Source organism: Melospiza georgiana, chromosome 2 (genome assembly GCF_028018845.1).
Source record: "Melospiza georgiana isolate bMelGeo1 chromosome 2, bMelGeo1.pri, whole genome shotgun sequence".
Taxonomy (NCBI): domain Eukaryota; kingdom Metazoa; phylum Chordata; class Aves; order Passeriformes; family Passerellidae; genus Melospiza; species Melospiza georgiana.
This window is the reverse complement of record NC_080431.1, coordinates 119,776,631-119,803,938: the sequence shown is the minus strand read 5'-3', so window position 1 is coordinate 119,803,938 and position 27,308 is coordinate 119,776,631. Positions and strand designations below refer to the sequence as shown.

The 27,308-nt window shown below is 49.8% G+C and overlaps 1 protein-coding gene across 1 annotated transcript; it reads right to left on the bottom strand.

Moving 5' to 3' along the window:
* Nucleotides 1–6: 6 nt before the first annotated feature.
* LOC131096964 (trifunctional purine biosynthetic protein adenosine-3-like) lies at nt 7–27,092 on the bottom strand. Its single transcript, XM_058045598.1, has 21 exons — nt 26,948–27,092; nt 25,354–25,449; nt 23,942–24,116; nt 22,513–22,624; nt 22,003–22,062; nt 20,642–20,767; nt 19,032–19,119; nt 18,225–18,310; nt 17,634–17,802; nt 14,024–14,255; nt 13,796–13,890; nt 13,046–13,155; nt 10,882–11,080; nt 9,818–10,069; nt 7,545–7,694; nt 6,349–6,555; nt 5,473–5,613; nt 3,976–4,106; nt 1,447–1,588; nt 589–704; nt 7–285 (listed from the first exon to the last, which is right to left on the bottom strand). Exons 1-21 carry the CDS (start codon nt 27,090–27,092, stop codon nt 7–9), a joined length of 3,111 nt encoding a protein of 1,036 aa, XP_057901581.1.
* Nucleotides 27,093–27,308: the final 216 nt, after the last annotated feature.

Genomic DNA, 27,308 nt, shown 5'->3' with positions numbered 1-27,308 from the left:
AGCCCCTCAGGGATCCACCCAGCGCCCCTCGCGTTCCGCCGCCTCCTCGGTGGAGGCCGCTCCGCGTCCCTGCTCCTCCTCCGGGCTCAGGCTCTGGCTCTGCCGCCTCCAGCACGTTCTTCCGTGGGCTCCCAGCCATGCGGCCCCGCTGGCCACGAGCTGCAGGGCCAGGGGGAAGGCCCTGAGCTCGGCCTCCTGCAGCCGCTCGCCCAGCGCTGCCTCCGTGTCCCCCGGCCCCGCGGGCAGCGGCTCCCGGCGGATGGCGGCGCCGGCGCCCGGCTCCTCCTGCGGGCACAGAGCGAGGGAGGCCCGGGCAGCACCGGGGAAGGGGCCGGGGGTGTGCGGGAAGAAAGGATTTCTTCTCTTGGGAGGAGGAGAAATGGGAAAATCCCACCCCAAAATGCAACGGAGGAAGACAGGGCTTCAAGCAACTCCAAATCTTCCTGGTTTTTACTGGTAACAATCCCAAGGTTCTCACCCCTTCCCACACCTGTTACCTCTGCCTGTTTCTGCCCCTAGAAAGAAAAGGAAAAAAGCAAATGCCTAACTTCCAAATTTTGCTAATTTCCCAGTTTTGAGGCCACTCACCAGGACGAAATGCACGGTGCAGCCTGTGACTTTGAACCCACTTTCCAGGGGCTCTTGCTGGGCATTCCCATCCTTGGTGACTGGAAAGAGCGATGGAGAAGCATTCAAAATTTTCCCTGGGCATCAGTGTGAGAGGAGAAAAAAAAAAAAAAAAAAAAAAGATAATTTGAACTGAATTTCCTTAGAAATAAAATGAGGTGTGATCATCAGTCCAAACCCTGAGCAGTACGGAGGGAATTCTGCTCTTCCAAGAGCACGTGTGCAGCAAAATTACCAAAGGAGCCTGTCCAGGCTGTCAGTGAGTGAGTAACTCCTGAGCAAGGCCTCAGGAGCTGGCACTAACTCACTGCTCACCCCTCACTCACTTAGGGCACACACAGAGCTGTGTCAGGGTGTGCAGGACACCATAGGAGGCAGAAATTCCTCCTGGGGATGGATAAATCCATCTTTCTCCCATTTTTCTGAGAGAGAACTGTGGGGGCTGAGTTCAGCAGGACTCCCCAGCACAGCTCCCTGGCAAAGGATGGGACCAAGCTCCTTCCCTGGGGAAGGCACAGAGCCACTCCACACCCCCAGTTTGCCCCTCTCTCACTGCTGAGGCAGCACAAGGAGTTCCTCTGGAAATCCTCAGCCAGAATCCCAATACAATCCCACTGCCAGAGGGAAGGGGAGCAGAATCCCAAATTCAGAATTCCCACAGTCCCAATGCCAGAGGGAAGCGCAGGGTTTCCATCCTGGAATGTCAGCAGTGCCAGCAGGGCTGAGGGATTTAATCAAAGGACAAGGAACTCTGACAGTGCAATCCCTGTGAGACCAGCCAGCCCTGCTTTAGTTTCTCTTTTATGTTTGATTCCTCACCTTTCCATTTTCGGAGAAAAGGGCTGGACAGAACTCTCATGAACCCTGACAGGCAGATCAGCTCCACAGAGAATTCCTCCAGGACTCGGTCAATGGTGCTGTCGAATTCCGAGCGACTCCCGTACAATTTGTGATCAATCACCTGGGGCAGTGAGACACAACACAGGGTGGGATTGGGAGCAGCTGCTTGGGCAATAAAGAGGAATAAACCAGATTAATTCCAGGAGACTCCATGATTTAAAAAGAGGGTGCAGTGAGGTGGGGTCGCTCTTTTCTGCCATTTCCCAGGTGAAAGAGTGAGAGGAAATGTCCCTAAATTGCACCAGGGGAGGTTCAGACTGGAGATTAGAAACAAATTTTCCCTTTTAAGAGTGGTCAAACACTGGAATGAGTTGCCCAGGGAGGTGGTGGAGTCAGTGGGCCAGACCCTTGGGTAAGGGGGGGAGGAGGAGGTCCTTTATTTCCACCCCACCTCCCATTTTCAGCCCCCCCAGGTGAGTGCTGATTCCTGACTCTCCTGAGGACCTTCAAACAAGGGGCTCACAAAACTTTGTGCTCTTGCTTGTGAAAATCTGAGTGGATTTTGGTATCACTTATTTTTTAGACTTGAGTCAGAAAAACATGACATGAATCCAAGTCAGGAGCTGAAGAAGCTGCTTCAGAACCCTTTCCATGCCGGGACAGCCTCTAGCAGAATTTATTTCCATCTGTGCACAGCTGTAAAAACACCTCCTCAAAACCATTTAATATCAGAAGGAGGAGTTCCTGCCTTTGACATCCCAAGTCATGAAATGCTCTCAGCCAATGCTGGTGGTCCTTGCCAGGGGTTTTTATGGAACAAGCCAGAACAAATTCCTGTCCCAAAGAGCTGCCTTGTGGCCCACAGGCAGGAGAAAACTTGTATGGGACTGGGCACAACGTGAGACACAGGTTTTCATCCTGGAGAGGAGAAGCTGCAGGGAGAGCTCAGAGCCCCTGGCAGGGCCTGCAGGGGCTCCAGCAGAGCTGCAGAGGGACTGGGGACAAGGCCTGCAGGGACAGCACCCAGGGAATGGCTGCCAGTGCCAGAGGGCAGGGCTGGGTGGGATCCTGGCAATGAGGAATTGTTCCCTGGCAGGGTGGGCAGGCCCTGGCACAGGGTGCCCAGAGCAGCTGGGGCTGCCCCTGCATCCCTGGCAGTGCCCAAGGCCAGGCTGGACTCTGGGGACAGTGGGAGGTGTCCCTGCCATGGCAGGGGTGGCACTGGGTGGGATTTGGGGTCCCTCCAACCCAGCCCAACCCAGTCTGGGATTCTGTGATTCTAAGGAAAGATACACCCAGGAGACATCACATTCCTGTGCTTTAAAGAACCTGAGGTTTGACTGATTTCAGCCAAAGCTTGAGGCTCATGGGCTGCAATCTCAGTCCCAGACCATCCATTGAAATCCCTTCCCTGGGATGCAGCACTCACTGCTGAGCTGGGAAAAGCCCCCAGACCCCAGTGAGGACTCCCAGCTCTGTGCTGCATCCATGGAGCTTCACACTGAAGTGAAACCTCAGTGCTCAGTAAGGACTTCCTGACCAGCCACAGGCTCAGCAGCTGGGAATAGAAAGGAGGAGGGGAAGTGTCCTTACTGTTGGAGATGGATAATGAGATGATTGGTTTTCGCAATTAAGGGATGGATACTGTGTGTATATTAAGAGAAGCTTCAGTGATGTATAATTATGTTATTGTGATTTAGATGTCCTCTGTTCTCCCCACAGTCCCCTTTCCCCTCTGTATTGTTCCCAGCAGACAGCCTGGGCTCTTTAGGACAGGTAGAAAGAAGCCATGTGCACACACTCATTGCATGGGAGGGTCAGGAATGGAAAAGCTTGGTGCTGGGGGGGCATGACAACACCTGATCTCCCATCAAGGTACAAGAAATCAGTGTCCACCAAAAAACTGCAAAGAAGAGCTGACTGACAGACTTTGGGAGGGCCTAGGGGTGGCTAGTGCAACCCTGAGGGGTGTAAAAGGCAAAACATCAATCTTGAAGATTAGGGCAGCCACGAGGGCAGCTCCCAGCGCTGCAATTTTCCCTTATTTCATCCTTGTGCTGTAATTCCTGTAAAGGTTTAATGTTACAGACATCTTTTATGAAAAATCCTTTCCTTAGGATTTTTCCTCCTGAGAAGCTGAGAGGCCTCAGGAACAAAATGTAAACATTGATTATCTGCTGCTGTGGAATGCAACAGGTGCATCTGTGATTGGCCCATGTTAGTTGTTTCTAATTAATGCCAATCACAGTCAGCTGGCTCAGACAGAGAGTCCGAGCCACAAACCTATGTTATCATTATTTCCTATTCTCTTCTTACCCAGCCTTCTGATGCAATCCTTTTTTCCATTCTTTCAGTATAGTTTTAATGTGATATATATAATAAAACAATAAATCAAGCCTTTCTGAAACATGGAGTCAGATCCTCGTCCCTTCCCTCAGCCTGAGCCCCCTGTGAGCAGTTCACCAAAGCCTTTAACCCTTTCAGGGCGAGCCGTGGTTTCCCGCTTACCCGCGTGGGGATCCCGGCGCGGGCGGCGCGGCGCAGCTCGGGCACCCCGGGCCTGTTGGAGATGACCAGCACCAGCTGGGCACAGCTGCCCGGCTCCCGGGCACCGCCGATCAGGGCAGGCAGGGCCGTGCCTCCAGCAGGGAGAGAGCACACAGGGGACACGTCAGCACCCGGCCTGGGCAGCCCTCTGAACCCTGCCCTCAGGGAAATGCCCAGAGCCCGGCCTTGGAAGAATTTACCACAGTTTGCCCCACCTGGATGGACAGTTTCCCTCCCATGGACTCTTGTTTAATAGTGAACCACTCCTGTTCCCTTCCCCACATGTCCCAAAGTCTCCTTTCCCTGTTCCCTCATTGGGTGTGGTATCCCTGGTGGCCAGCCCCATCTCCCCTGCAGGGCAGTGTCCTTTGCTCTCAGACTGTTGGCCACTGACCCCACACTTAACCTTGTGCTTTGTCTTTTGTCCCTGGTTTCCCTTTGGCCTGCTGAAATAAATCTCCCTGGAACTGACCCTACAAATGCCCTCCTGCCTCTCTTGGCTGAGCTAGCTGAGTGTGGTGTGTGAATGTTGTAGATACATATAATATTGGCTTTTTGCAGATATTAAAGTGGATCTTATATGTGTGATGTTAAAGTAACTTTGTTATAAAGATTTTTTTTTTTTTATTTCTGTTGTTAATTAAGCTCAGTGAAATAGCTGATATCAGTGTGCTTGTGTTAAACTCCTTGCTTGGGTGGGATAACACTCAATGAACACAGGATGAGCACACCTGTACACATCTGCCAGCTATCAGCACTCACCCTCTGAAGGCAGGGTGGGCCAGGGCCCAAAAACTGAAGGTGATGATAAAAAAGGACTGAAACCACACCCAAGGAATACACATGCTCTAAAGAAGTGGACTCAAGAAGAAGATATGCTAAACAATTATTGGAACATGTAAAGTGGTTTGGGGAAAAAAGTTTGGTATGCATAAGCATCTATGAATATGCAAAGGGCTGATGTAATGAAAAGTATTTAAGGGGTATCCCCAAGGATAACAGGGTGCTCTTGGCTGAGTAACAACCCTTGCTCTGTGCTCCTTGTCTCCCGTTGTCCTTTATTAAACTTTTTACATTTTCACAGGAGAGTGAACATGTTTTTCACAGTGGACTTGACTGCCTTGCCTGAATGCCTCCCCAAGCAGCTTTTCCACAGGAGGTGCTTATTGGGAATTATAGGTAGCAGGATCCACCCTGCAAACCCCACTCTGCCACACCACAGCCCTGGGAGGAGCTCTCAGCTGCTGCTCACAGATCTGCTCACCCACAACCAGCCCTGAGGGTGGGGGCACTCATAAAGCTCAGTTTCTAAGCAGTGCAGCACAACTCTGACCTACAGTGAAACCCTGGGCTTTGAGGGCTCTGGAGATTCCACTGGAAGAAAGGCCAGGTGGTCACACCTGAACCAGCCCCTGCTGTGTGAGGAGTGTCTCTGTGCCAGGACAAGTGACAGCTCACCTGCTCCAGAGACAAGAACAGCCACCTTCACCTTCCTCCTCCTGGGCTGGGGCTGGATATCAGCAGTGCTGGAGTCCAGCAGCTGCTGGGGGCTGCTCAGCTGCAGGGCCTCTGCAAGATTCTCCACTTCAATGTGAGAACCTGCTCCAAACACACGAGAAAAGTGTTAGATTTTACCTTTTCATTAAACTGACTTTGTGCAGTTTATTAATAATGTTTCAACAACAAGAAATTCCATCAGCAGTGAGTTTATGCTGGCACAGATGGAGCTCCAGAGGGATTCTGTGCTAGAACAGCCCAGATCCCAGGAGCTGTGCTGCTCTCTGGTGCTCACAGAGTTGTTCACAAAGGCCCAGACATGGGCTTTTCAAGGATTAGTCCCATCTTTTATACCTCCCATGTTACAAAACGACACTGACAGAACTGAAGTGACATTTTGGCTGCCCAAACTGTTGGGTTTCCAGAAGGATTTGGTTCATGTCCTGCTGGATGTCAATCAGTGCCACACCAGGGTTCAGCCTGACCATCACCAGATGTGACTGTACAAAGCTGTGGCCTGTCCTCAGCCTTTACACAGGTCTGTGTGAGCTGGGGAGGGCTGGACAGGAGGGGAGGTGATCACCATGAGGGTGGTAAAACATCCCCTGATTTTTGGAACAATCATCACAGGGATTCCCTGAAGCCCCAGGGAGGGGAGGAGGTTATCCAGGTGCTGCCACTCTGAAACAAGAACTCATTTCTCATCTATTTAATACTGAAATGTAGATGTGGAGGTGTCCAGCAGCCTCCAGCCTAGTGAAACAACAGGAAAGTGGTGTGGACTACACAGACTTTGCAACAGGGAGTCTCTTCAGTCCCACAAGGAGCCCTGCTCACCTGTGTGACAAGGGGCAACCACCTTGCCAATCAGCCAGGCCTCCTGCTGCCTCTGGATGTCCTGGAGAATGTGCTGGGCCAGCTCCTTCTGCACGACCAGGACAGCCCCAATCCCACAGGGAAGGCTCTGGGCCATCTCCTCTGCAGAGAGGTTCCCCTCCTTGTAGAGCCAGCCAAAGATTTCAGGGATCTTCCAGCTGAGAGCATCTGGGAAAGAATGAAATTGCTGTGTGGGCAGCACAAATGTTTGTTATTATTTATTATTTACTGTCTGCAATGACAGTGATGTGTCACAAGAGCTGATAGAGAGCAATTCTTGCTGCCACAGAATCCCCAAATCCCCGGGGCTGGCACAGCCCTGCCAGCCCATGCAGTGCCAGCTGTGCCCACCTTGTTCCCAGCCCAGAGCACTCAGTGCCACCTCCAGGGCACACCTGCAGGGATGGGCACTGCAAAGCTCCCTGGGCAGCCCCTGCCAAGGCCTGAGCTCCCTTTCCATGGGCAAATTGCTGCTGCTGTCCCAGCTGAGAGGACCTTAAAACCCATCTCAGTCCATCCTCTGCCATGGCAGGGACACCTTCCCCTATCCCAGGCTGCTCCAAGCCCCAGTGTCCAACCTGGCCTTGGAAATTTCTTTCTTTCCTTTCCAATTTCATTCCAGAGAAATACAATCCAACACACAGACAACTTTCTTCCTCCCTCCCCATCCCCACTGTATTTTTAGACTCACATGAACATGGTTTTCTTTAGTATTTCAAACTTCTGAATTCTTTGCCCAATTTTGGCTTCATCAGAAAAAGTTCTCCCTTATGGATGTCAGATGTGGTGGGGAAGCTACCAAAAAGTGCATTAAATATGTGTGTGTGTAGAGCAAATCATGCAAACCTATTGCCCTACCAAACCTCAGTATTTGGTCAAAATGTTTTGTTTGGAGAGGTGTCCTGAGGAACACACAATCTTCCCCAACACTTTTTGTCCTGGAGATGTGCTGCCCTTATCTCCTCTGGAATTTCCCTTCTCCAGCCAAGAGTGGGGATGGTGACTTGGAACAGGAATGGCTTTGGCAGCCCCTTGGGAAGCAGCCACGTGGGGCTGTTCCCCTCTGCAGGGACATTTCTGAGGACTCCACAGGTGAAGCTGGAGGTCAAGGCTGTGCTGGGCCCGAGTTCTGTGCCCCAGGAACCCTCAGTACTCACCCAGGACGGCGCTGACGTGCTCGGGCAGGAGCCTGGAGATGCCCCCCAGGAGCCCCTCGGCCGTGGGGGCAAAGCCCTTGACGTGCCCCGAGCGAAGGAGGGGCAGCAGAGCTGGGCTGAACATCTTCCCTGGGGTCAGCAAAACATCTCCTGCAAGGAACAGCCTCAGCTCAGTCCTGCTTAAAACTCAGGAGAGGTTTAGAATCAAAAGTCACTGAAGGGTTTGGGTTGGGAGGGACCTCAAATCCCACCCAGTGCCACCCCTGCCATGGCAGGGACACCTCCCACTGTCCCCAGTGCCCAGCCTGGCCTTGGGCACTGCCAGGGGTGCAGGGGCAGCCCCAGCTGCTCTGGGCACCCTGTGCCAGGGCCTGCCCACCCTGCCAGGGAACAATTCCTCATGGCCAAGATCCCACCCAGCCCTGCCCTCTGGCACTGGCAGCCATTCCCTGGGTGCTGTCCCTGCAGGCCTTGTCCCCAGTCCCTCTGCAGCTCTGCTGGAGCCCCTTTGGGAACTGGAAGGGCTCTGAGCTCTCCCAGAGCCTTACATTCTCCAGGCTGAATTCAAAGGATTTGTTTCAAAGGCCATGGGGTGTTTTTGGGAATGCTTCCCAGGCAGGTTCTCTCCCAGTCTTTGCAGAAGGCCTTGGGAAGGAGGCAGATGTAGCCATGATATTTTCTGAAAAACCCTTTCCTTAGGATTTTTTCTCCTTCCTGAGAAGCTGAGAGGCCTCAGGAACAAAATGTAAACAGTGGTTATCTGCTGCTGTGGAATGCAACAGGTGCATCTGGGATTGGCCTCATGTGGTTGTTTCTAATTAATGGCCAATCACAGTCAGCTGGCTGGATTGTCTCGGTCAGTCGCAAGCCTTTGTTTCATTCTTTGCTATTCTTAGCCAGCCTTCTGATGAAATCCTGTCTTCTATTCTTTTAGTATAGTATTAACATAATATAGATCATAAAATAATAAATCAGCCTTCTGAAATATGGAGTCAGATCCTCGTCTCTTCCCTCATCCAAGAACCCCTGTGAACACCAGCACAGACAGAAGTGCTGCCCACTCCCGCAGAGCCCTGGGCACCATCCCCACCCCACAGAGCAGCGGGCACCATCCCCACCCTGCAGAGCCCCGGGCACCATCCCCATCCCCACAGAGCAGCGGGCACCATCCCCATCCCCACAGAGCCCCGGGCACCATCCCCACCCTGCAGAGCAGTGGGCACCATCCCCACCCCGCAGAGCCCCAGGCACCATCCCCATCCCCACAGAGCTGTGGGCACCATCCCCACCCCGCAGAGCCCTGGGCACCATCCCCACCCCATCCCCACCCCACAGAGCCCCGGGCACCATCCCCACCCCGCAGAGCAGTGGGCACCATCCCCACCCCGCAGAGCCCCGGGCACCATCCCCACCCCGCAGAGCCCCGGGCACCATCCCCACCCCACAGAGCCCCGGGCACCATCCCCGCCCCACAGAGCCCCGGGCACCATCCCCGCCCCACAGAGCCCCGGGCACCATCCCCGCCCCACAGAGCCCCGGGCACCATCCCCGCCCCACAGAGCCCCGGGCACCATCCCCACCCCACAGAGCCCCGGGCACCATCCCCACCCCACAGAGCCGTGGGCACCATCCCCACCCCGCAGAGCCCCGGGCACCATCCCCACCCCATCCCCACCCCACAGAGCCCCGGGCACCATCCCCACCCCACAGAGCAGGGGGCACCATCCCCACCCCGCAGAGCAGTGGGCACCATCCCCACCCCACAGAGCCCCGGGCACCATCCCCATCCCCACAGAGCCCCGGGCACCATCCCCACCCCGCAGAGCCCCGGGCACCATCCCCACCCCGCAGAGCAGTGGGCACCATCCCCACCCCACAGAGCAGTGGGCACCATTCCCACCCCGCAGAGCTGTGGGCACCATCCCCATCCCCACAGAGCCCCGGGCACCATCCCCATCCCCACAGAGCCCCGGGCACCATCCCCACCCCACAGAGCCCCGGGCACCATCCCCGCCCCACAGAGCTGTGGGCACCATCCCCACCCCACCCCACAGAGCAGCGGGCACCATCCCCACCCCGCAGAGCCCCGGGCACCATCCCCACCCCGCAGAGCCCCGGGCACCATCCCCATCCCCACAGAGCCCCGGGCACCATCCCCACCCCACAGAACCCCGGGCACCATCCCCACCCCACAGAGCCCCGGGCACCATCCCCATGCCCAGCAGCCCGGCCCCACGGGAGCAGCCGCGGCCCCGGGGAGGAAGGCAGCGTACCCAGCGTGCTGTGCCCGCAGGTGCCCGGGGCAGGCGAGGAGCAGCGCAGCGAGGATGTCCGCAGGACGCTCCGCACGAGGCCGAAGCCGCGGCCCTGGATGCCGGGGCAGCCCAGCCCCAGGAGCGCGTCCCCCTCGCGGGCCCGCTGCAGCCCCGGCAGGCGCAGGCCCCGCTCCACCGCGCCCACCGCGAACCCCGCCAGGCCGCAGAGCCCCGGGGCGCACGGAGCGGCCACTTCGGTCACCGCCTCACCTGCGAGGGGAGACAGCGCTCAGCACCTCCTGCTGTGGGCGGTTTACACTCACAGGATCAGGGAATGGTTTGGGTTGGGAGGGATCTTACACCCACCCAGTGCCACCCCTGGCATGGCAGGGGCACCTCCCACTGTCCCCAGTGCCCAGCCTGGCCTTGGGCACTGCCAGGGATGCAGGGGCAGCCCCAGATGCTCTGGGAATTCCATCCCAGCTCCTCCCCACCCTCCCAGGAAACAATTCCTACCCAATATCCCACCTGACCCTGCCCTCCCTCAGCTCAAAGCCATTATTGTAACGCCATTTTAAATTCATGGCATCTCCTAGAGTCAGCGGCACATCCAGCCACGCACAGCCCAAGAAGATTCAGATGTATTTTTAAAATCCTTCTTGGTTTGTTACCTCACCTCAAGACTCCAACAAAACCAAGCTTCATGAGAGAAGTGATTTTGTCATTATTGATTCTGGTACACACGAAGCACCTCCCTGAGTGTAGGAGAGGGCTTGGAAACATTGACACTGACCAGTGTGAGGCTTCCAGTCCTGCTCTCCTTGGTTCAGGGATAAAAAAGGAAGAACAAGGAAGGTCTCTTCCAACCTTGTGATTCTGTGTGCATACTAAACCCCATCTTTCTGTGCTGACCCATTTTACACACTAGGAAGAGCTGAAGCACAAATTCCCAACTGTTTTTCCCACCAAACACAAACCAACAACTGCAGGGCCATATTCTGCCTCTGCCTGCCAAGTCCATTTCTCTGGTGACAAATTCAACCTCAGACCCTTCACATCTCAGAGGAGAGGAGGGTCCCTACCCAGGAAAGCACAGCCTGCGCTCCTGCAAGCCTCAGCTATTCCTTCTTTGATGGTTTCCATCACTTCAGCATCGAGTTTGCCACAGGACAAATGGCTGAGGAAGAAGAGGGGCTCAGCCCCCTGGGCCAGGAGCTCATTGACACACAGGGCCACCAGGTCCTGCCCGATGGTGTCGTGTCTTTTACAGACCTGGGCCACCTGCAAAACATGGTGGGAAGGAGAAACAGGCAAAACTCAGTTATTCATCAGCAAAATCAGCAGAAACCTTCTTTTCCCTGAAAGGAATCTCTACAGGACATACATGGAAGACAGAACTTGGTGCATTACCTGGTTGAAATCAAGAGAAAACAGCTCATTTTCTTGCAGACAGGAAAAGAAAACTCTATTTTGCTTTTTTTTTAATATTAGTTCAAATTTCAGCCATAGAAATTCTATTTCAGCTGCCTAGAAATTGTCATTTTGAGTTTTTTGTTTTTTTTTTTTTTTGAATATTATCATAGAAATTCCATGATTATCATAGAATCATTGAATGATTTGGGTTGGGAGGGATCTTGAAGCCCACCCAGTGCCACCCTTGCCATGTCAGGGACACCTCCCACTGTGCCAGGCTGCTCCAGCCCCAGTGTCCAGCCTGGCCTTGGGCACTGCCAGGGATGCAGGGATGGAATTCCATCCCAGCCCCTGCCCACCTTCACAGGGAACAATTCCTCATTGCCAATATCCCAAGGGTGCAAAAGGCATAAATATATCCCTGGTTCAATTTATCCCAATTCTCCACATAAATCTATTCCTAACTCAGCTTGTCCTTTGTGTTCTTGGCTAATTAAAATTCTTTATTTCCTGGCTTCTTGAATGTTTATTTCTTCCATCCTTCTTTTCCCCAATGCTCTGAGCTATTCTCCTTCTCCACACACAATTTATTAGTCTGAGCCTGCCAGTTCTCATTCCAACAATTCCCTGTGCTCCTCCACACAGACCTTCCTCAAAGCCAATAGAACCTCCAGTTTATAGCAGAAATTCTGGGCTTCAGTGCCTCAAGTTTTCAGCAAAATTTGGGGTTGTTATCATTTCACCACAAAATATCCACATCCTCAATTAAGTATGCCCAGGCCTGGCACCAATAACAATTTCCAAAGTGCAGGTGCCCACTGTGGTGGACTCAGGGGTGTTTGTGGAGCTCAGGAGGGTGCAGCTGGTGGCACTGAAACAGCCCTGGCAGGTGGTTGGAACCCTGGTTATGGAGAATTTCAGACTTTCTGTGCTAACAAACACTGACCCCCAAGAGAACACTGCATTTGAGCTGAAACTGTGGAGAAAGCTTCCACAATTAAATTATAAAACTGAAATTATGGGTGTGTAGTTTAAATAGAATTGTGTAATATCACGTGGTAAAAAACTTAGAGTTTAAAGTTTTAGAATACAGTAATATATATAAAAGAAGATAAAAGTTTTTAAGCAGAAATCACTCCTTCTTTACCTTCATCTTCTTCACCTTCTTCTTCATAGGTTTAAGTAGCATTGTGTAATTAGATAAAAAGCCGTATTACAAGTCATGGGTAGTTAGTTACTAAGTTAAAAGTAAAAATAATTTAAGTGTAATTTCTTAATTAGACAGTTTATCCTTAAAAAACCTTATAGAAAGACAACTCCATTTTTTACCTTGTTAGTAAAGTACTGTAAAACTCACAACTTGTAAGACTGTAACATAAATAAAAACTAATAAACATCTAAGTCCACGATACAACAAGATACAGACATGTAAAGAAACAGCATAAAGGCATCGAAGTGAGTAAATAAAAATTGAAATCCAAAATAGGAGGGATGAGGAAATGCCTTAATCTTAAGGCTGAAATCCTCTTGCAAAACTATAGAGAGAATATTTTTCTCCATAACACATAAAATTATAGAGAGATGAAAGTGTTCAAATTGCTATCAAACAAAAGCCTCCATATCGAAGTTAGCAGATGGTAAAGTAGTTGTAATCTATAAGTAGTGTAAACAGAGAAAGAGACAAAAATGATAAGACCCTATACCCCCAAAGAGAGAAGAAGACCTCTATTCCCAGAGATAAAGATGATTTTAGAAATTAAAAAAAAAAAAAAAAATCAACAGCAGGTGCCATCAGCTGTGCTGCAGTGGAGCTGCCAGTTAATTACTAATTACCTGCAGTTTGGGTCCAAGGCCCTTGGTCTGGGACACCAGGATGGGATCATCATAGCCAGATGCCTTCAGGTCAAAGAAAGCAGCAAAGCCTCCTCCTTCTGAGCGACCTCCTGCAGAGGGCAAACACAGCATGGGCTGGATTGTGGGAAATAAAACACCCAAAACTCTCACCAAGAAAAGAACTGCAAATTATCCCCAAATCCCTGGGGCTGGCACAGCCCTGCCAGCCCATGCAGTGCCAGCTGTGCCCCACGGGCACCTCGTCCCCAGCCCAGAGCACTCAGTGCCACCTCCAGGGCACACCTGCAGGGATGGGCACTGCAAAGCTCCCTGGGCAGCCCCTGCCAAGGCCTGAGCTCCCTTTCCATGGGCAAATTGCTGCTGCTGTCCCAGCTGAGGGGACCTTAAAACCCATCTCAGTCCCTCCTCTGCCATGGCAGGGACACCTTCCACTGTCCCAGGCTGCTCCAAGCCCCAGTGTCCAACCTGGCCTTGGTAATTTCATTTATTTATTTCCACTCTATTCCTCTCCATTCTGCACCTCTAAGAAGCACAATCCCCTCTATGGCAAGGCAGGCATTTGTTAATTCATCACAAGAGGAGTGACAAGAAAGAATTTTATTTTCTTTCTTTGTGGTGATCCCAGCCCAATTTCCCAAGCTCAGTTTCAATGCCACGAGTGCATTGCCCAACCCCCAGGGAGGAAAAACCCAAACACTGAGGGAATTCCCAGATTCTTCCCAGTCCTACCTGCCCTGGTGCCTCTCACAGCTGATGTTTGTGGCAGACAGCTCAGAACCTCCCTGGCTCCAGCTCCCACCTGTCTGTCCTTGTACATCAGGGCCCTGTGGGGAGGGAAGGACCAGCTGGCAGCAGCAGGGACCCTTTCTGCAGGCCCAGCAGAGGTGGCCCAGGTGTGAGGGGCAGGGGGGAACATCTGGGAGAGGCAGGGGGAACATCTGGGCCGTGCTCACGTACAGGGGCTGGTGCAGCAGCCGCAGGCCCTGGTGCCCAATGTCCCTCCTGAAGGTGGCCCCCTGGAAGTGGATGGTGGCCACCCCCCTGTTGGCTTCTCCCAGGGCTTCCAGCAGGTCCTGCCTGACAGCAGTGATGGACAGGACTCTGCCACCAGTGGTCACCACCCTGCCATCCTTCAGCGCTGTGCCCCCGTGGAACACCTGCAGCCCCAGCTCCTCGGCCTGCAGAAGCCCTGCAAAGACAAATTTGGGGATTCTCTGAGGGTTTTGAATTGCATTCTCTGTGGACAATCTCAGATTTAAGGTGGGAAGAGCCCACCCAGTGCCACCCCAGCCCCACCAGCACCACCCCAATCCCTGTCCCCAAGGCCACATCCAGACTGCTCTGGGACAATTCAGGGACTCCAAACCTCCCTGAGCAGCTCAGCCCAAGGCCTGACCACTCTGCCAGGGAAATTTTCTGTGCCAATCTCCAACCTGAGCCTGCCCTGGTGCCATCTGAGGCCATTTCCTCTCCTCCTTTCCCTGCCCCTCCTGTCAGGAGCTGTGCAGAGCACTGAGGTCCCCCCTGAGCCTCCTTTGCTCCAGGCTGAGCCCCTTTCCCAGCTCCCTCAACTGTTCCTCCCAGGATTTGTTTTCCAGATCTTTCCCCAGATCCATCACCTTCTGTGGGCAAAACACTGAAGATTCAAGTCCTTTATTCAGTCAAGGGAGAACAGCAGAAATTTTCACCTTTGCTTTTTTCTGAGAAACAGCATCATCAGTGAAAGGCTGCATGGGCCCCAGGAATTCTCTTCTGAGCCATTCCATAATGGAATTCCAGACTGGTTTGGTCTGGGAGAGACCTGAAATCCCACTCAATGCCACCCCTGCCATGGCAGGGACACCTCCCACTGTCCCCAGCGTCCAGCCTGGCCTTGGGCACTGCCAGGGATGCAAGGGCAGCCCCAGCTGCTCTGGGCACCCTGTGCCAGGGCCTGCCCACCCTGCCAGGGAACAATTCCTCATGGCCAGGATCCCACCCAGCCCTGCCCTCTGGCACTGGGAGCCATCCCCTGTGTGCTGTCCCTGCATCCCCTGGCAATTGTCTCTCTCCAGCTTTCCTGGGGCTCCTCCAGGCCCTGCAAGGCCACCCTGAGCTCAGCCCAAAGCTTCTCCTGTGCAGGTGAACAATGCCAGCTGTGCCAGCCTTTCCTGCCAGCAGAGCTGCTCCATCCCTCTGCCCATCCTGGAGCCTCCTCTGGGCTCTCTCCTACAAGTCCACATCTGGGGCACCCCAAAATTAAAGAAAAATCCCAGAGGAGCAGAAATGTGGGATCCAGGAGCCCCCACAGGACACATCCCTGCCCTGTGCCAGGAAAGCTGTGCTCTCTCTGGGAGCTGTGTGGAATTTGTGCAGGGTTTTCCTGCAGGAAATCTCAATTCACAGCCATTTCCTGCCTGGATTCTCCCCTTTCCCTGGCATTAAACCATCAGTGCTGATGTTACCTCTGCTCTCCCCCACTATTCCATCCTGCCCACTCCACACAATTCCCTGGAACTGCTCCACAAACACTCACGGGGCTGCTCTGACATAGGGGAGCAAAACTGTGCAAGGTTTGGAGTTTGTTTGGATTCCTGTTTGGAGGGAAGGATAAGGGAACAGGAGGAACTGCTGCCATCACCTGGGAAATGAGAATCAAGCACGGTTTGTTTAGATTCCTGTTTTGATAAGGGAACAGGAGGAACTGCTGCCATCATCTGGGAAATGAGAATCAAGCACAGTTTGTTTAGATTCCTGTTTTGATAAGGGAACAGGAGGAACTGCTGCCATCACCTGGGAAATGAGAATCAAGCACGGTTTTCTCCTTGCTACAGGCTCAAGGGATTCTTTCCCCTGGCCCTGCTGCAATCCAGCCCCTTTGCATCCTGTTTTAAGGAATACTCAAGAATAAAAGGTTTGTCAAGCCATTAAGATCAGAGATTCACAGAATATCCTGAGCTGGAAGCACACACAAGGATCGCCCAGTCCCACCCCTGGCCCTGCACAGGACACCCCAACAACCCCACCCTGGAAGCATCATCCAAAAATATGTGGTCTAATGTGAAAAAGAGAATAAAAACTAGTAAACCCCATGAAACTCCTAAGTGGAAGATAACAGCAGAATAATAACATAATAATTAAAAAAATAATAATCATAATTATGTAATTATAATGAAGAAAAGAAATAATAAGAAAATCATAATAAATAAAAGAATAATAAAAGAATGGATCGGATTCCATTGGTTTGACTGTCTTTTTTGTGATTAACAAGCAGGGGGTCAGAAACCCAGCCAGGTACAAGGCACCAGAACACAACATTGTCCCTGGGCAATGGAGAAATGGAGAATCTCTCTTTTCCCCAGAGAGAAAATGTCAAAAATTGCTGCCAGAATTGGGGAGCCCTGGCCAGGAGCTGAGGTGCTGGGCTGGGCTGACACCAGCTGAGGGTGGGACTGGCTGGGCAGGAGCTGAGTGGGATGGAAATGGTTCTGTACAGTTCCCTCTGGTTTTAGGATCATGAGATCCTGAACCAGGAGTACTGGGACAGAGGAGATGGATATTGGATACCTGCATGAATCCTGAATATCTATATCAATATCCCAATGGATATTGAATACCTGCACGAATCCTGAATAGCAATATCCAAATGGTATTGATATCTAAATGCAAATTGAATACCTGTATGCATCCTGAATATCTATAGCCAATATCTAAATGAATACTGAATACTTGTGTGAATCCTGAACATCTATATCCAATATCCAAATGAATATTGGATATCTGTATAAATCCTGAATATCTACATCCAATATCAAAATGAATATTGAATACCTGCATGAATCCTGAATAATATCAAGATATCAATATAGATATCAATATCAATATAGATGTCAATACAATATAGACATCAATATAATAATATCAGTATAGATATCAATACCATTTGGATAATATCGCTATTATAATATATCTATTATCCAAATGGTATTGATATTTAAATGATATCCAATATCCAAATATATATTGATATCTAAATGCATATTGAATACCTGTATGAATATCTATATCCAATACCAAATGAATATTGAAAACCTGTATGAATCCTGAATATCTCTGTTGAATATCTATATGGATATTGAATATCTATTTCTAATATCTGTATGAAGATTGAATAGCAATATCAAATATCCATATGAATATTGAGTATCTATTTCTAACATATATATAGATATTGGATACTTATGCAAATAGTGAACATCTGTATCAAATATCTATATTGATGTTGAATATCTACATGGATATTGAGTATATATATCAAATATCCATATAAATATCTAATATCTATATGCATATTGAATATCTATATCTAAAATCCAAATGAATATTGAACATCTCTAATATATATAGAATATCTATTCTAATATCTATATGACTATTGAATACCTACATGAATATTGAATACCCATCTCTAATATCTAAGTTACTATTGAATACCTACATGAATTCAGAATATCCCAGTGCCCACCTTGCCCAGACCCCGGAGCCCTGTGAGGAAGCAATTAAATAATTAACAATCTCCCAGAGTTACCTGTTACCTCCATGCCTTTGTCAGAGTCCCCTGGGTATCCTGGGCTGGCCATGACCACACACACAGCAGTTCTGTTCTCCAGCCAGGCTGGCATGCAGCTGCAGAGTTTGCCATCAATTGTTGCTTGAATCACTTCATAAAAATCATTTTTAAGCAGAGGGAGAATTACCTGTAGAAAAGTTTTCAGAGTGATGGAAGTTTATTTTTATTTTGCTGGCTTGTTGAAGTTCACCTTAGGGAAAATTCAGTTGATGGAATACAATCTGTATGTGCCAAGCCAGTTTTCCCTTGGAAACTCTGGGTTTCAATTTCATTTGCAGCATCTTTTGGAACCAAAAAATTTAGAAACATAAGGTGTGAGCTTATGTAGAAGGAACATGAATTTAGGTCTCTCCCATTCTGCTTCTATCCAGAAAAACAAAACCTGAGGAACAGATTTTTTAACTAATAATTCATAGAGGCTGACGAGCCAAAATGTTACCTCAGACATTGTCTAAGATAGTCACATCCAGATCTTTCCCCAGAAATAAACTACAACAGTAGGAGGTAAAAGAATGGAGCATCTTGAATTTTCCAGTGTGTTCCACTCACCTGACACTGGGGATCCCCAAATTGGCATTTAAAGTTTAAAATCTTCACCCCCTCTTTGGTCAGCATCAAACCTGTTTGCAGCACACCTGGACACAAAGCCAAGCAAATAACTTAATAATTTATTTTTTTCTTTCTTTGGAGAACTCCTTTAAAAGAAACAGAGCATTTTGGAGCATTCTGCAAATCAGAAGGCATGAGGAGCAAGAGTTCTGCAAGCCACAATAATCCCCAAATATCCACAAAAGTGACAAGCAGCCACCTAAGGAGCAGGGCACCACATTTTAAACCCTACAAAGCAAAGGTTCTCTGGCATCGTGCACCCAACTCCATTCTTACTCAACTCCCACTCCACTCTTACTCAGGCACTGTAAAAAAGGCCCCAAAAAGCAGAATTTGAAGATGTGAGTGGGAGCCCCAGCAGCCCTTGGCATTAAGTGGCACCTGTGGGCACCACCTGCCTTTTCCAAAACAGCCTCTGGATAAAGATCTGGAGAAAATGGACATTGTTGTATGTGTAGGAGTGAGCAGTACTGCAGGACTGAAGTGCATGTTCTGCCCTGAACAGCAAATAAATCTGTTTTATTTCAAAATATTTAATAAAGTCATGCTGTTTTGAGGAAACAAGGCCAAGGTTCTCTCCCAAACAAAGAGCTGTGAACCAAACTGAGTGAGGCTTAACACTGCATGAAAAATGAGCTGCTGCTGGGTTGCTTTTTTAAACAAGCACCATCTGGAACTCAGGAGCAGCCTCTGACAATGGAAGTGACCTGGAGAGGGTCTCACCTTGGCTTTCAGGTGCTCACTCACCTACATAGGCTGCTCCTTCTTGTCTCAGGCTGTCCACCATGTGCTGGAGGATGCCACCCTTGATTTGCTCCAGAAGAGCCTCTGGGACCTGACAAGCAAATGAGAGCCATGAGGCAGTGGTGGCATCTGCTGGCCCTGCTGGAAGGACTGGGCAGGGCTGAGGAGCTGCCTGAGGGGTTTGCTTAAATATTTTTCTCTATTACAATTTTGCTGCTCTTTCTTTATTACAATTTTGTACCCCCAAGCCCTGCTCCTTCCCTTGGAGCAGGGAACAGGCAGCAACATAAACTGGGTGTTCTTACAGAGCAAAAACAGGGAAAAGGTTGGTTTTACTCAAAAAAAAACCCCCACAGTTCCACGAGTTTATCCCACATGGAGCACTTGCCAGCAAGGACAAAGAGTCTGGGAACAGAACCCACAGGCAAAGAAATGGGACTGTTCTCCTTTACTTATGGATATTTGACCAGAACCTTCCAAATCATCCTCATCCATCAGAGAGTGCTTTGGTGGCATCTATCTGGGTAGAAATTATTCTCAGCCCATAACTAACAGAAAGATTTGGTGAAACATTTTTCTTTATTACAATTTTTTGCTGCTGTGCCCCCCAAGCCCTGCTCCTTCCCTTGGTGGGGGGGTGTTGCCTGAGGGGGAAAATCTCACTGCTCTGCCTCCTGAGGGGGTTTGGGTGGTGCTGAGGGATGGAATCTCACTGCTCTGCCTCCTGAGGGGATTTGGGTGGTGCTGAGGGGGGGAATCTCACTGCTCTGCCTCCCGAGGGGGTTTGGGTGATGCTGAGGAGATTTGGGTGGTCCTGAGGGATGGAATCTCACTGCTCTGCCTCCTGAGGGGGTTTGGGTGATGCTGAGGGGATTTGGGTGGTCCTGAGGGGGGAATCTCACTGTTCTGCCTCCTGAGGGGGTTTGGGTGGAGCTTAGGGGGGGAATCTCACTGCTCTGCCTCCTGAGGGGGTTTGGATGATCCTGAGGGGATTTGGGTGGTCCTGAGGGATTGAATCTCACTGCTCTGCCTCCTGAGGGGGTTTGGGTGGTCCTGAAGGGGAGGAATCTCACTGCTCTGCCTCCTGAGGTGGGAATCTCACTGCTCTGCCTCCCGAGGGATTTGGGTGGTCCTGAAGGGGAGGAATCTCACTGCTCTGCCTCCTGAGGGATTTGGGTGTTCCTGAGGGGGGAATCTCACTGCTCTGCCTCCCAAGGGATTTGGGTGTTCCTGAGGGGGGAATCTCACTGCTCTGCCTCCTGAGGGGGTTTGGGTGCTTCTGAAGAGGTCTGGGACTGGAACCTGGGCTGAACCCAGCCAGAGCGCTTCTGTCCTTGGAGAAACACCCACTGAAAACATGGTGGAGCAGTGCTGTAAGGACCAACAAGGACCCCCAGGTTATGCTCAGGGCACACAGGGAATTCTGCAGGGATTCCTGACAGTGGTGCTGACGGGAGCAAGCGTCAAAAGAAACTTAGAGAAACACTAAGTTTAGGAATAACTGAAGAAGTAAAAGAGGGGTTACTCCAGAGAATTAAAGCCCAAAGGATGACTGTCAGGGTGAGAGCACTCCAGGAGCAGCAGGGCTGTGCAGGGCAGGGCTGGGGCAGTACCTGAGGCACGGGGCAATAGGCGCCCATCCCTGCCGTGCTGGGACCCTGCTCTCCGTCCAGCAGCCGCTTGTGGGGCTGAGCCGGGGGCATGGAGGCCACGGTGACACCGTCGGTGAAGCAGGAGCACTGCAGGGACAGAGACAGGCACAGCGGTGACAATGGCCACAGCACAAGGGACAGCACTGCTGAGCCTCAGCTCAGTTCTGCTGGAAAATGTGGAAATTGCAGAGGCCCACACTGCAAAGTGTCACCGAGATATTTTATGAAAAATCTTCTTTGCCCAGGATTTTTCTCCTGAGAAGCTGAGAAGCCTCAGAAAGGAAATGGAAACAATAATTATCTGATTGCTTGGAATGTGGTCTGGAGGTTGCTCACCAACAGGTGCATCTTGGATTGGTTCCATGTGAATTGTTTTAATTAATGACCAATCCCAGTCCAGCTGTGTCAGGACTCTGGTCAGTCATGAGTTTTTAGTATTCATTCTTTTCCAGCCTTCTGAGATCTCCTTTCTCTCTTTAGTATAGTTTTAGTATACCATTTCAATACAATATAACATATAATATACAATATATAATATACAATATATAATATAAAATATATAACATAACATATCAGCCTTCTGAGAACATGGAGTCAAATTCTCCACGGCAAAGGATATTCAATCCCACCCAGTGCCACCCCTGCCATGGCAGGGACACCTCCCACTGTCCCCAGTGTCCAGCCTGGCCTTGGGCACTGCCAGGGATCCAGGGGCAGCCACAGCTGCTCTGGGCACCGTGTGCCAGGGCCTCAGCAGCCTCTGAGTAAAGAATTTCTCAGGATCCATGTAGATCAAATAGGAGCCATTTATTCTGCTACAAACCCACTGACCTGAAGGATTCATTATTTCTTTCTCATGTTTAAATTACCAAGAGGAATGGTGGCTCTCTGTTACAGCTCCCTTTTAATGAATCAGATTTTGAGTCACATGGGAACACATGCCTGTCCTCTGGCATGTGAATAGCCTAAAGGAGGCACTCAGTATTATCACAAAGTTACAGATGTAACAAGAATTATCAAGGCAAAGTCCATAAAAACATGTTTTGGGTCACTTCAGGAGGAAATCTCCCCCCCCCCCCCCCAAATAACCACTATAAATGCAATGTCATTGTTAATGTAGAAAAAAAATCTACTGACAACATGCATTGGTTAGCATGACACAGGGCTTAGATTGCATGTTATGCAATAGATATTCATTTGTCAAAGTGCAAATAAAACAAAAAGAATGAAAGAAATTTGAAACAATAAATGTGCGTGTTTATATAGAAGCACAGCAATAATGCCAAAGAGTAAAAGCACAACATCACACCATCAATACCTACAGAAAGTTCTTCCCCTTGAAGCAGTTCTTCAATAACAACCATCTCGCCAAACATTCTGTCCTGTAAAAGACAGAGCAAAACAAAAGAAATCCTCAGTGAGCAGATGTGAATCCACTGCCTAAATCCTCTCTTAATTTTCTTCTAATAAAATAACCAATGTCTATGAGAAGTGCCAGCTTGCTTGAATGCCAGTGGGGAAAGCCACTGGAATTTCATTTGGACATAAGGAGGCAACACTGAAATATTCCCTATCAGGTCTGGGAGACAAGGAAAAATTACAGTTTGGAGGGGCAGAGAAGGGGAACCTGAGGCTAGAACAGCAATTCAGTCACAAAAGCTCCCAGCCCTGCCTGGGGCACACAGGAGGAGTCTGAGGAGACCCAGGGAAACTCTTGAGTCAAATGAACAATTTCTCCCAAAAACACTAGCCCCTGTTGCAGGAATTACAAACTCCCAGAGTACAGAGCACCAAGATTTGGACTGGCAGGGGTTAATTAAGGATTTTTGTACCTGCATAATCTCCTGGACAGCTCTGCAGGCCTCCTCCTTGCTGGCTGCAATGGTCACTTCCCTCCTGGCCGCTGGTCCCCGCGCCCGCACCACCCATGCAGGGAAGTCTGTGCTTTAAGGGAAGCAGAGAGGGGTCAGACATCCCTGCTGCATCCAGAGAAATCTCCACTTTGCTCCTGGAAGCCCCCAACACTCCCACTGTGCCTCCAGAAATCCCCCACTTACTCTGAAACACAAGCTAAATCCAGAAGTTAAAAAAGAACAAAGCACCACCCTGGTAATGAATGGATTTTACCAATCACCCCCTGGCTTGTGAATAACCAAAAAAAACCTTTTTTGAAAGGCTGAATTTCCTGTTTCCTGAAAGAACGCCTCACTTTCCTTTCCACACTGTGATTTCTGTTAGGTTAAACCTCAGACCAGTTGACACCACCCAGGCTCCCTTTTTCCCCATCTCTTTGTGCACACCTGGGACAGTTTTCCCTTTGGAGCCCTGCACGTGCTGACAGAGAAGGTATTGGCCGTGTCTCTGTGTGGCAGCAACATAAACTGGGTGTTCTTACAGAGCAAAACCAGTGAAAAGGTTAGTTTCATTTAAATAAAAACCCCACAGGTTCCACGAGTTTATCCCACATGGAGCACTTGCCAGCAAGGACAAGGAGTCTGGGAACAGAACCCACAGGCAGAGAAATGAGACTGCTCTCCTTCAGTTATGGATATTTGACCAGAACCTTCCAAATCATCCTCAGAGGGTGTTCTGCTGGCATCTGTTTGTCTGGGTAGAAATGATTCTCAGCCCTTAACTAACAGAAATATTTTTTTAAATACTTTTTTTTATTACAATTTTTTATCTATGAATGACGTATTGAGCATCTTGAAAGAGTAGATGGAAAAGAAGAAGAGCTGGGAATTCAGAACAGAAAAATCAACTGCTGCAGTTCACAAAATCACAAAAGGGTTGGGTTGGAAGGACCCTAAATCCCACCCAGTGCCACCCGTGCCATGCCAGGGACACCTCCCACTGTCCCCAGTGTCCAGCCTGGCCTTGGGCACTGCCAGGGATGCAGGGGCAGCCCCAGCTGCTCTGGGCACCCTGTGCCAGGGCCTGCCCACCCTGCCAGGGAACAATTCCTCATGGCCAAGATCCCACCCAGCCCTGCCCTCTGGCACTGGCAGCCATTCCCTGGGTGCTGTCCCTGCAGGCCTTGTCCCCAGTCCCTCTGCAGCTCTGCTGGAGCCCCTGCAGGCCCTGCCAGGGGCTCGGAGCTCTCTCTGGAGCTTCTCCTGTCCAGGTGAGCTCTGCCAGCCTGGCTCCAGCAGCTCCACAGCTGCACCTTCATCATCTGTTTCTAATTCCAGAGCTGATTAACCCAGCAGGAGCTGAGGGGTTCCAGGGGATGGCAGAGGAACCCCAGGGCAGCCCATGTACCTGGAGATGAACCTGCAGGCCTCCTGGGGGGTGCTGAAGGCTGCCCAGCGTGCTGTGGGGAGCCCGTGGCGCTGCAGGAAGGCTTTGCTGGAGCTGCTGCTGGAGGCCAGCTGGGCTGCCCTGGCCCCGGGCCCGAAACACCGAACTCCTGCTGCCCGCAGGTCATCCACGATCCCTGAGCCGAGAAACAGCACAGGCACTGAGGGGGCTCCCTGGGGACACAGAGCCACCACAGAAACAGCACAGGCACTGAGGGGGCTCCCTGGGGACACAGAGTGCCACCCAAACAGCACAGGCACTGAGGGGGCTCCTTGGGGACACAGAGTGCCACCCAAACAGCACAGGCACTGAGGGGATCTTTGGGGACACAGAGCCACCACAGAAACAGCACAAATACCAAGGGGGATCTTTGGGGACACAGAGCCACCACAGAAACAGCACAAGCACTGAGGGGATCTTTGGGGACACAGAGCGCCACCCAAACAGCACAGGCACTGAGGGGGCTCCTTGGGGACACAGAGCCACCACAGAAACAGCATAGGCACTGAGGGGGCTCCCTGGGGACACAGAGCCACCACAGAAACAGCACAGGCACTGAGGGGATCTTTGGGGACACAGAGCCACCACAGAAACAGCACAGGCACTGAGGGGGCTCCTTGGGGACACAGAGCCACCACAGAAACAGCACAAGCACTGAGGGGACCTTTGGGGACACAGAGTGCCACCCAAACAGCACAAGCACCACGGGGGCTCTCTGGGGACACAGAGCCACCACAGAAACAGCACAGGCACTGAGGGGGCTCTTTGGGGACACAGAGCCACCACAAATACCAAGGGGGCTCTTTGGGGACACAGAGCCACCACAGAAACAGCACAAATACCAAGGGGGCTCTTTGGGGACACAAAGCCACCACAGAAACAGCACAAACACCAAGGGGGCTCCTTGGGGACATGTGACAAAAGGAGATTCCCGTCCATCATCCCTTTGTTACACCTCCCTTTGTCTCAGGTAATTAATGCACCTTCCAATGAGGTTCTGAATATCCACTGACTCTTCTCAGCCTGTGGTTTTAGGGCTCTTTAGCTTTGTACTTTACTGAGCCCTCCCAGAGTTACCCATGCATTTTAAAGCAGATTTCAAGGTGCTGATTTTTTCTGTCAATATATTATTATATTATATTACATTACATTATATTACATTACATTATATTATATCTTTATTTTACTGAAACTTTATTTTATTATATTATAACTTTATTTTATTATATCATTATTTTATTATAATTATATTTTACTTTATTATAATTCTATCTATATTATAATTCTGTCTATATTATAATTATTATATTATATAAATACAATTTATATTTTTTCAGTCAACTTAGTTTTATTTAATTATTTTATTAACTTACCAGCTGCCAGAAGAGCTTCTGGGCCGACTACCACAAGCCCAATGTTGTGATCTTTGCAGAACTGGGTGACAATAGTGTGATTGCTCACTAATACAGCTGAAAAGGAAAAATTATTAACTGTGAATGTAAAGCCTAAATAAGAGACAGGAGATGAGAATGACTTTTTTCCATCCTCCTAATAGTGTGTTTAAAACCATGAAGCAGCCCACTAAGGGCAAAGTGGAATATCAGTGTAATAATAGCAGAGTCCAAAAGGAGCTGGGAACAGCTCCAATTTGCACTACTGTTTTTAATACACATCCGCTAGCTGATTAAATCTCCTTTATTTGCCATGTGTTATCAAGATATATTTTTAAAAGCTGCTTATCACAACAATAGCAACTTTGAAAAATAAAACTTAAGATTGGGAAAGAAACTCAATTTCAACAGCTGAGTAAAGATTTACTCAAAGCATTGGATGATACAGCTAAATTTCACTGAGCTGCCTGGGCAGGCACAGAGATGTTTCTATTCAGAATTAAGAACTTTGAGCCCTCTGCTTCTGGGTTAAGTTTCACTGGAATTGGTCACAGAATTCAAGCACAAAAGTGGAAGAGATGAGGTGTAGAAATACAGTCTCATATAAGCCTCACTAGCTTAAGCAGCAAGGCTAAAAACAAACAGAGCAAGGTGTTTCAGGAGGCAGCTCTGAAATTCAGAAACAGAGCACAAAATAAAGCAGAAATCTTTGCCTTCAATCATTTGTGGCACCAGTAAGAGATGAGTGACTGGCACCTGCCTGCAGGATTCACACTCTCTGACCCTGAGAGATGCAGAAAAAAGAATGATCAAAACAATTCTTATCTCATTTGTTGTGCCAAAGGGAAATGCACTGTGGAAGATTGTTTGCCTGAAGGGAATTGGTGATTGGATTCTGGTGTGATTGTTTTGATTCATTGGCCAATTGAATCCAGGTGTGTGAGTTGGGACTGTAAGCTGACAGTCATGACATGCTGGGCAGTTGTGTGAGTTGGGTGCTTGGGCAGATTCAGTTTAGATGTAATGTAAAATAGAATAATATGGTATAATAAAGTAATTAATTAGCCTTCTGATAAGATGGAGTCAGATGCATCTTTTACTCCCCCTCGTTGGGGTTGCCCTGCATTTACTATACCTGCCCGTCCCCATCACATTCTCTGAAAAATCCTCTTTGCCCAGGATTCTTCTCCTGGGAAGCTGAAAAGCCTCAGAGAAAAAGGAAAACAACATAATCTCATTTGCTTCTCCTGTGTTTTGCTGCTTGGGAATGTGGTTGGAGATTGTTTATCCAATGTGCGAATTGTTTTGACTTAATGACCAATCACGGTCAGGCTGGAAGGAGTCATGAACTTTAATTGGCATTCTTTGTAGCCTCCTGTCTGTATCCTTTCTCTGTTCTTTAGTATAGTTTAGTATAGGATTATATAATATCATATAATAATAAATTCTAAGAACATGGAGTGAGATTCATCATTTTCCTCCTTTGTCCTGGGCACCCAGCAAACACCACGCCTGCCCAGTTGGTTTGTCTCAGTTGCTGATTGCTTGGACAGGGATTTTTCTCCCCCCTTTTTACCTGAATTGGAGATTTTGCCGTTGTCAGCCGTGCCTGCGTTTCCTGGAGCCACAAACACGTGTTTGACGTGGGGGGACTGGGCCAGCTTCCAGGCCAGGGCGTGCTCCCTGCCGCCGCTGCCGACCACCAGCACCCGCTCTGCCATGGCCCTGCGGCACACAGCCGTGCAGATCCTCACTTCAGGGACAATTCCTCCCAGGCTGAGCCTGGGAATCTTGGAGGAAAGAATTCAAACAATTATTATCTCTCTTTCTGTAGCCATTGTTTATAATTATGGTCCTCCACAGTGTGTTATTCATAGTCACCAATAGTGTGAGATTCACATTCCCTGAAAAATCCCATTGCCCAGGATTTTTCACCT

Coding starts and splice junctions, on each gene's coding strand:
- LOC131096964 (XM_058045598.1), bottom strand. CDS start 27,092: ATGGCAGAGCGGGTGCTGGTGGTCGGCAGCGGCGGCAGGGAGCACGCC. Junction 22,063..22,512: donor CTGTCCAGGAGATTATGCAG/GTACAAAAATCC, acceptor TGTCTTTTACAG/GACAGAATGTTTGGCGAGAT. Junction 286..588: donor GCACCGTGCATTTCGTCCTG/GTGAGTGGCCTC, acceptor CTGTGCCCGCAG/GAGGAGCCGGGCGCCGGCGC.